The sequence below is a fragment of the Ahaetulla prasina genome, chromosome 3 (genome assembly GCF_028640845.1).
Source record: "Ahaetulla prasina isolate Xishuangbanna chromosome 3, ASM2864084v1, whole genome shotgun sequence".
Lineage (NCBI taxonomy): Eukaryota > Metazoa > Chordata > Lepidosauria > Squamata > Colubridae > Ahaetulla > Ahaetulla prasina.
In genome coordinates, this window is record NC_080541.1 from 197,224,587 (window position 1) to 197,234,570 (window position 9,984).

The window sequence follows — 9,984 nt, forward strand, 5'->3', positions numbered from 1 at the left end:
ATTTCAAAATAATAAATGTTACATCTCAAATATATTTTGAATAGTCCTATGCAATAAATGAATAACCAGAAGACAAAAACTTCACAATACTGTTAGCAAGTAACTTCCATCACAATTTTCATAGAATACTGCACTGTTTTGGCTGAATACCAAATGTTCTTTATAGATTGAAGAATCAGTTTATAATCCAATGCTTAATCAGAGAGAAAATTCCACTGAAATCTTAGATTCTTAGTTCTAGATAAATATGCACACTGTGGAACTATTGTGAACCAAGAAATCACACATTCAAAGTTGGTACATCACTTGAATACAACACATGCTTTATTTACATACACCATATGATATTTCTTAATCCACCTTGTACCTGCAAAAATATCTGCTGACTTACCCTGCAATGGAAAAAGAGGTAGCTACAAAGAAGAAAGACATGCAGAGTTGCAATGGAGCTTGGTTTCACATAAATGTCTATAGGAGATGAGATGCTTTGAGGATACTATAAAGGCATTCCTAGAACAAACCATACTAGCCGTAATTCTTATGGTTTCTCTTTATTGTTTGATATATTGATGAATCACATTCTATGTTAAAGATAAATTTTCTGATATACATTTGTCATTGTATTTACCACAATTACGTCACACATACATTTGAAACAGCTCCACAAACCTGGTAGTTGCACAGAAATGTTTTCTTGTATATGATTTATTCTTATCCATAATAGCTGTCAAATCCAACAATTTTATTTTTGTTTGTTTTTTAAGAATAGGAATAAAAGTAACTCAATCCTCAATAACTGACACTAAGTCTCTGATCTCAGCTGCAGGTCAGCTACAGATCTTTACTCAAAATGGGACATGCTGGTACTGGATATGAGCTGATATGGAAGTGTTAAAGCAGTTCTTACAGATTGTTTTAATATACAGCTGTAAACGTTACAGTTTGCTAGGCCCAGGGATGGTGATCAGAGCCATCTCAATTTGCTCCTCGTACAAATTTAGCATCAAGCCGTACATGTGCTCCAGTGATCCAGCATAATGATCCCAAGCAACTGGATGGACATTTATATTATTTTTAAACAATACTAAGTTGCATAAAACCTGCAAAAATCTTATTGTGGAATCGCTCCCTATTTCCAAAACAGAGGATTTTTTTTAAACTCTCTTTATAAAGATTAAACGTATGTAGATTATGAAGTGAAGAAGCCAGGGAACTATTCCAAATATTTTTTCTCTGATAATATCTAAATAATACAAAATATATAGGGTTTCTTCGTTTATTTAAAAAGTCTGTTGGGTAAGCCTCTGATCTGGAAACTCGAGTGTCACTTCACTAAAATAACAACATTTCTCTTTTATGGGGATGCATAATTTTTTGGCTATGTAAATGTTCTGTGTGTGGGTTTGTTTGTTTTTTTGTTGTGGTGGTTGTTGTTCTCCTCCCTCCAGTGCAACCAATCTAGCCCATCTTTTAGTCTTCTGAATTGGTTCTAAAAGCTTCGATGAGGCCTTCTAAAGAGTGGATGAAGCCTGACACACTGCATATACCTCCTATTACAAAAATGGCCACATCGAAGAAGACATGGTGCCACAAGAGTTTCCTCCATAATAGCTTCAGGTGGAAAAGGCTGGGAAGGAGGAAACAGAGGCCTGCCCCTGTGAGGCTTCCTGTGAGGCCCATCAGGAGGGCAAAATGTGGGACATAAATAGCCATCAGCAAGGTGAACACCACGAGAGCACACCTAAGGGTAAGTCCCCAGGATTTCAGCCTCCCATCACCCCCATAGCAATTAGGAAAGCAAGCCCTGGCTCCTTCTTGGAAGAGGGATCGCTCCAGGACCTCCACAGCTGCAAAGAAAGGCAAAGGATAGGAGAGCAAAGCCTTGGCTACCAAGAAAAGGTTAACAACAGCTCTAATGGTGGACGGCAAGTTGTCTGTGATGACTTCTTTTGTATCATCAGCCCAAGTCAGGTAGGCTACCAAGGCGAAGAGGCCCTTCAGGATGCAAGCGGCTATGTGAGTCCAGTTCATCATGCAGTGGAACTCCTTGGGATTCTGCATGTTCCCTTCCAAGGAAGGCAGAAAGATTTGAGAGGTGTAGCTGAAGACAATTATGCCAATGGAGATGGGGAACTTCTTCACATCAATGTAAAACTTGACTTTATCCCACGCCCAGTCTCGGGCTCTGGAGAGGCAGTAGGCAATCACTAAAATGTTTATCACAAAATGAGCCAAGGTGCAGAGTAAACTGAATTTGGAAACAGCTTTGAGGTTCTTCAAGAAAGCACAAGGCAGGAGCGCTGCTGTCGCAATGATGGACCATGATTTCTGGGACACTGGCAAGTTTGGGAAGCTATTGTACATCAGGTTACCACTGACCACGACATACAGGATGCAGGTCATGACTAGTTCTATGATCTGTGCCACATTTACAATCCTGCCCCCGAGACTGGGAAACCTAGGAGCACAGCAAGCATTTGCAATATCCACATAGGAGTCTCTCACCCTGACTATCTCTCCGTCTTCGTTCTCTTCATAGAGACAGGCAATGAGGATTTTCCCAGTGTAGCAGCAAACTACTGCTGCAAAAATGATTAAAAAGAGTCCTAGGTATCCACCATGAAGGATAGCATAGGGCAGGCCAAGAACAAACATCCCCTAGAAAGACAGAAAATGGATATTGTATTGCTCAGATTTATTTGCATGGGAGCATTTAACTCTCCCAGAAAATACACAGATGGAGATTGTAAGAACTTGCTTTTTTTAAAAAAAAAAATCCGTGTTTAATTCAAAATTAAAATGTTTAAAAATAGGGGGAAGGATAGATTTCATTTTTCTGCACAGGCATGTTCTTAAAAATATTACTTCCATAAATTCTCATGCAGCTAGGAAACAAGGTAAAAGGCACAGACTTTCTCTCATTGAAAGAATTAGGTTGTTGTTGTTGTTTTTTAAAAAAAGAATTTAAAGCTCAAAATGAATACATACCTCATTTTAAAACTACAAATCATTTTACATTTTACTTTCCTGAGGGAATCCAGGGCAATTTAAAAATAAATAAATAAAATCATTATAATAAAACCAATACTTCTTAAAACTATGAATGCAAAAATTAAAATACTTTTTTTTTAAAAAAAGCAATGTAACAAACAGAGTTTGGTCCTAGATCATCCTTCAAATGCTTCAGAAAACAGGCATCTGCTCAATAGCTTTGAAAAAAAAATTAGTATACTATAGGAGTCAGTCACACTTTCTTGTGTAACGTATGTCTTTGACTAGATGCCAATTACCCAAAACAATAATTGTAAACTCACTAAAATTACTCTGACTTATTTTAGTTGTAATGCCTCTGATTCAGATGTAAAAATGCAGTGTGATCATCAGATTGCTATTAAATCAAATTGTACATGCCACTACTGTTCACTGGAATAGAAGCCATTTTTATCATCTAAAAATAATTCACTTAAAGGATCAGAACTGAATACATAGACTAAATTGTTTTATAAACTAATCATATACATGTTTATTAAGTAGTTCTCATGAGTTCACTACAGCTTATTTCCAAATAAATAGGGACAGAATTTCAAACTATATCCTTTGCAGTTATACAAAGGTTATTTTTGCAGAAAATTAGAAGTTTATAAATTAAGACACCTAGAAATACCACCAAAAAGGCTAATTAGTGAAAATAAGATTGACTGTTGTGTTTGTTTGCCTATTTAAGTTAAATATTAATCAGTGGACAATAGTTTGGGTGGAGGGAACAATAGAAATGCTATGGAAATTTACTTTCAGATCTTCACTATTGAATAAAATAGATTTTGACTATAGAAATGCTACTCATTGTCCTAAAAGTTCATTTCCTAATTAGTACTATTTTTTTTCAGATCTGAACAATTTTGGATTGAAAGTGAAAAGGAGCAAATCTTTTCTGGGTGCAATTTTGTTATGGTGCATCTTATTACTGTGTGTAGACAATACCAACAAATTATAAAATAACTGTGATTATACAATCAGGTTTTGTAGATTAAGGCCCCATGTTCTGTATCTACAATACAAATCAATGCGGGGGGGGGGGGGGAGTGGTCATTTCATTCTTTCCAAATTTTCCAAATGGCAAATCCTAAAGCAAAATAAAATAAAACATCTAAGGGAGAATGGCTGTCCTATTTGGACCATATGCTGCTTTGAGCATATTTAAAACAAATTCAGGCATAGATACAGATGAAGCTGGAAGAATTAGATAATGCAAATTTAGAATGCACAATGCAAGCGCAATTTTTTAAATTGCCATTCGTTTCATTAACACAGATCGAAATTGCCACAATAGAGATAAGGCTTGCTGGATTTAGGGGAGGAGACAAAGATGGGGGTAAGGAGGAAGTGCAACAACACCTAGAACGTGTTGATTCATGTTCTTAACATGAATTAGAAAGTGATTTTACCTTTCTCGAAGGTGCAGTTGCTTGAAACTGGGTAGACAGCCATTTATATAGTTAGGCAGTGGATTGGATAAAGATGTCCCTCTGGGGACCCCTTCTGCTTCTAACATGCTATGATCCAAGGTGATGAATATCAAGAACCCTACTGTAGATGAGTGAACCCCTACAGTCCCTCAAACAATCTGGATTTCCTGGCTCCACTGGAAACTAAGGCCAAGAAAGGATTAAACCCAGGATTTCACCCAACGGAAACTGGGGGGGGCGGGGGGGATGAAATGAAGGTTACCTGGATGGCATTGGTGACATTCCAGCCGGCTTCCCAGGCGGTGATCCTGGGCTTCCCTTGAGTGGACAGCTCGGAGCACACGCCGTCGTCCTTGGAAGTGGAGGGAGGCAAGGGTCCCGTGCCGTCCCTCTGGTAGTGGGTATCTCCTTCCAAGGGCGGCTCGCCTCCTTCCTCGCTGCCCTCGGATTTCAGGATGTCCATCTGCAGTCCCTGCCGGTGCTCGTAGTCCAGGTCATCGCAGTGAACAAACCCCACCGCTTCTTCGTCGGTCGCTGCCTGGAAGCCCATGCGGGCAAAGATGCCGCTGACCTTCGCCTGGGACTTGTTGGAAACCGACGTGGCCACATTGGAGATCTTGCTGCGAATTAGCGTCGCCATGATGCTCGCCCGGGCTGCCTGGCTTGTAACGTGAGTGCGGGTGTAGTAGGCACCGACCAAACGCTCGGGAAGCGGGTAACGGGCAGAAGGGTGGAAAAGGGGCCGAAGCGGATAAAGCTACTGTGGTGCCAGACCCGCTTGGCACGCCAGTCCCCCTGCTGTTGCTGCTCCGGCGGTTGAGGGCGAGCCTTAGAAGGGCGCTATCTCCACTCTCGCCTGGAACTGGACCTTCGCCTCTGCAGAGTCGCTTGGACCATGACCTCGGCACCTGCAGGGGCAGCTCTCGCCTTTTGCCTGGGGCATAGGCTCTTCAGAGGGCGCGACAGGTGTGGGGGCTGGAATGCCCACCTCGCCACCGGCAGTTTAGCTCCTCTGCCCCGACGTCCTTCCACCTTCTCTCCCGCTTCTTCCCTTCGTAGTCGAGAGAGGCGGGCTGGGTATCTCTCCAGCCTCTTCGGCGGTGCCAATGCAATGCAGAGGAACCTGGAGGGGAGGGGAAGCGAGAGGGGGGACGAGCGGCGGTCACCAGATTGCCACGCAAGCCTTCTGCTGCGCGCGGCACGTCTCTGTCCCCACGCGCCCAACTAGCAGAAGGAAAGGGGAGGGGGGGAAATGGGATCGGGGGTGGGGTGGGGTGGGAGGAAGGGAGCCTGAGGAAAGGTTTGCTGCATTTCTGGGGGAGGTCCCCACCAAAATCTACTTCTCCCCTCCCCAAGAGCAACACCCACGCCTGAGACAAACTGCAGAGGGAAAGGGAGGGGGGAAATGGGATCGGGGGTGGGGTGGGGTGGGAGGAAGGGAGCCTGAGGAAAGGTTTGCTGCATTTCTGGGGGAGGTCCCCACCAAAATCTACTTCTCCCCTCCCCAAGAGCAACACCCACGCCTGAGACAAACTGCAGAGGGAAAGGGAGGGGGGACCAGTTGGCATCTTCACGCATCTCTTCCTCTCCAGGCGCGGTTTGCAGAACGTAGCCGAGCCCAGCTCCGATATCAAAATCTCCCCCTCTGCCGTCCGCAACCGCCCCCATCAATGATCTCTCCGAACAGGCTGGGAAATGTCCCTTTTCTCGCCCACCGCCCTCTGTGTTCATTCGGTTCAATTCTCCTAAGAATTGTGTCCCTATGGGGGAACCTAAATGTTATTAGCCTGCCCAGGATGGAGAAGAAAGCGCGGGGAATGATGCCAGGAAGGCAGGCCTAGAAAAATGGCGGTGTTCTAATGGACTCCTTGAATTATCTATTGGCAGAGACGGTAGGGTGAGAGCTAAGTAAGTTTAGGGTAGCCCCAAATCGGAAGGAGCCCGGAAGCACCGTTTCAAACTAGAGTAATCAGTTTCATTACAAGCTTTAAGGAAATTTATTAGCCTGGCCTCAAAATTTGTTTCCAGACCTCTGATTTTTGGCTTACCAGCAAAGAGGTACTACATCAGATTAGTCCAGTTTTAAGACTATAACGGGAAATTATACGCGTGTGCGACGGTTTTGCTTCGAATTCTGTTTACACGGCTAAGCATATTCCTGCGATGTCCCACCAACTGCGTGCCGAATCTCCCTCGTCTTGAGAATTTATCTACGGCCTTATCAAATTTCTTTACTACCTGCGGTTTAATATCGTCATATTTTTTAGACGGAAGCGTAACTCTTTTAATTTTAGCCAAGCTTTAAGACAAGCACCTGGCTCAATAAAATACTGCAGCAAGAAATAGGGTGTTGCGGCTGCGTAGGCGGAGATGAAGGGGGGAGTCAGGCAGGTGTTGCGAAATTGAAATTGAAAGCACCTACGGCCCTTTCAGCCAACTGGTGACTCATTTGATTGGTTGCTTGTCCCTCTTCCCAAATCACTCCCTCTTTTATTAATAGGAAATTAAACCTTCTTAAAATAGGATCGCTCCCTCCTCCATTCGGATGGTAGTTTTCTCCAAATACTGAAACGTGTGTTTTCGAAATCGGATTCGGTTTCAGACGAAAGAGTTTTGACTGTGCGTTTGGAACAAAAGAAAGAGAAAAGAAAACCATTGTTCATCACGTTTCTCCCGATCGTCGTGAGAAACTGCAGACCGGAATGAATACGAATAAAAGTTGCAATGTGTAAGAGGGGAAGGTGAACTGGATGTCAGAGTTTTCGTTTCCCCAACCCCGTTATTCTATTGATAAATAGTTGTGTGCTGGTTCTGCGAACTCAAGGGATTATTCGACAATACGCATTAATCAACGTCTCTGAATCTTTTGAACTAAGCTGATATAAGATGTCATATGAACTAAATAAAATGTTTCACTTTATTAAATATTTTTTGAGTAAAGCCTGCAGCATATATTTATTACAGCCTGAAAAGAATCATTAAAAAATTATGTCATTGTGGCCTGCGTCATCTTGGCTGAGTTTTTTTTTTAAGTAGTAGGATTCAAAATAGTTGCCATTATTCAGAAATAGGTTCCTGATTTCAGAAAGATTCCAAGGTTACACCAGGCTAGAAATCTGAAGACTGTTAGTTCTACTTCTGCATTAACCATACCACACCACACCATACCATACCATACCATACCATACCATACATGGTGTAGGGTTTCCTGCCTAAGCAGGGGGTCGGACTAGAAGACCTCCAAGGACCCTTCTAACTCTAACTCTAATTCTATTCTATTTATTCTATTGTTCTATTTATTCTATTCTATACTGACCAGCTGGATGATTTGGGGTCCCTCTCCCTCACCCTCACACCCCCCCCCCGTCCACCTCCCTCCCTTTCCTTCCTTCCCTCTTCCTCTCTCTCTCTCTCCAACCCACCACACAGGACTGTTGTTGTGGGAAAAAGAGAGAGAGAAAGGACTATCAGATGTGCTCGCTGTCTTGAGTTAATTATAAAGGTAGAATTTTTAAAAAAATCTTCGTTTTTTAAAGATACTTGTTTGGTTACCTAAAGATGTATATATAGCCGCGGTTACCCACGGCTGGAATTTACGAGTAATGTAGCTAATTTTTCCATTTTAAAAATAGCCTTCCCGGCATCCATTTCATTAGAAAAGAGAGAAAGGGGAAAGAGATGTAACCGTAGTTTTTAGCCAAAGCGATCTCCAGCTTTGCTTTGAAGAAGGAATTATCACATATCGTTGCACAAATAGGTCGGGGAAGAAAAGCGCAGGCGGGTTTTTTTCTCTCTCTCTTCCGCTCCATATTTAGAAATAGCCGGCAGGCATGTGAACCAAAGGAACAGTCAAACCGCATCCAAATTTTAATTTCCGTTGTGAAATGACAGTGCAGTATCCTCACGCATGCACGCATCCCCGTTGCATGGAACCTAAGGAAAAAATAGTCTGGCAAATTCTTAACATTGGTCAAAACATTTCTAAAGCAAAATTAGAGTGGGTCCTGGCATCCTTTTCATTATGAAGCTCCATTTCTAAGTATTCAGTCCTACTTTTAAATTTTAAATATTTTTTTAAAAAATACACAACTGAGCAATTGTAAGGAGGAATATTAAATATTAAATATTAATTTTGTAAGGAGGAATATTAAAATTTTAATTTTAACACATACTTCTAATGGGCAAATCCTACTGATGGGCATATAGAGCTGAATAGCCCGTCCTTAGATTGTTGTTTTTTTAAAAAAACAACCCTGTAACCAAAAAAAGAATAGCTTCGTTCTTGCCTTCTCAGTCGTCCCACACCAAAACAAAGTAGAATTAGGTATATTTCCTATTAAAACCAAAATGCAGTAGACATGTTCACCACAAGTTTTACATAAAATTATAACTACGGTGACACCCCCCCCCATGAGGAAACATACATTATTTATTATATTGCATAAGTAAAATCAGTTGTGTTTTGCAAAACGATATGAAAGAACGATTCAGAATAAATAGCATCCCACTTCTAGCCCCCAGACAATTGGTATGACTTGGAAAGGTCAAAGGCAGTTTCTCCCCCGCCCGAAATCCCCGTGAATTCTAAATGGGGAAAGCCCCATTGTCTTCATTAGGTATTCTTTGTTAGATGACGTCGGTGCTCCCAAACCTCCTTCCAATGCGATCCCCTCTCTCGCGTTTATCCCTCCCATCTTCCTTTCTTTGCTGCGGCAACCTTTCTAGTTCAGAAACAAACGAGCAGCCCGCGGCAATCTTATTCCACCCACCCACCCTTCTCTTCTTAGGCTGGTTAGTTTTCCCCAAAAAATCTTTTTCAGTAATTTGTTATTTGACTCCGAAATTTTGCGCTAGAAGCCGAATGCTGGTGAGGAAATGAGCTTTCTACTCTTTGTCCGAGCGAATCCACGGCTTAAGGCTAAATTTAAACTGAAATGACGTGAGGTTTTTCCCTCTGAATTGTTATATCCTTAACATTAAAGGAAAGGCTCGGAACGCGACCGCTGGCTTAAAAGTTTCAGAAAGTTTTCGTCCGAAGAATGACCCAACCGGCCTATTTTTGTCGTCTTCGAAACGCTTAATCACAATGCAGTCAATACGGACAGTTGTGTTTGTATAACGCCCAGGACATAGCCGGTTTCAAATTTAGGAGGGGCTTTCGAACAACGAACTAGCGGCTTAGTTTTTACCCGCGTTGGCTTTCTTTCTTTCTTTCTTTCTTTCTTTCTTTCTTTCTTTTTTTTTGGCAAATGCAAGCCAGGTGGGGTTTTTAGTTCAATGTATTCTACAAACCCTGAAGATCAGTTAATGCACCAGCCCGGTGAAGCCTAAAGTATAAATGCAGCCATTAAGTGCCTCCATTAATTCACAGGCATTATCAATCTTTTTCTCGACTTTGACTCAATTTCGTCCCTGAAAAGGCACCGAGGGGAAGTGCCGCTTTTAGACGCTATTTGGAGAGTGGGACCAATTTGGCTTCCAATTTAAATAATTGTCTGTCCCTACGTGTTTCGATTGT

The 9,984-nt window shown here is 42.1% G+C and overlaps 1 protein-coding gene across 1 annotated transcript; it reads right to left on the minus strand.

Moving 5' to 3' along the window:
• Nucleotides 1-1,470: 1,470 nt before the first annotated feature.
• SLC32A1 (solute carrier family 32 member 1) lies at nucleotides 1,471-5,106 on the minus strand. The gene is made up of 2 exons (XM_058178571.1): nucleotides 4,729-5,106; nucleotides 1,471-2,658 (listed from the first exon to the last, which is right to left on the minus strand). Exons 1-2 carry the CDS (start codon nucleotides 5,104-5,106, stop codon nucleotides 1,471-1,473), a joined length of 1,566 nt encoding a protein of 521 aa, XP_058034554.1.
• Between the last annotated feature and the right edge of the window lie 4,878 nt (nucleotides 5,107-9,984).

Excerpts from the sequence above, each read along its gene's own strand:
- SLC32A1 (XM_058178571.1), bottom strand. The coding sequence starts at position 5,106 with ATGGCGACGCTAATTCGCAGCAAGATCTCCAATGTGGCCACGTCGGTT. Across the intron at positions 2,659-4,728 it reads ATGTCACCAATGCCATCCAG|GGGATGTTTGTTCTTGGCCT; the intron begins GTAACCTTCATT and ends CTGTCTTTCTAG.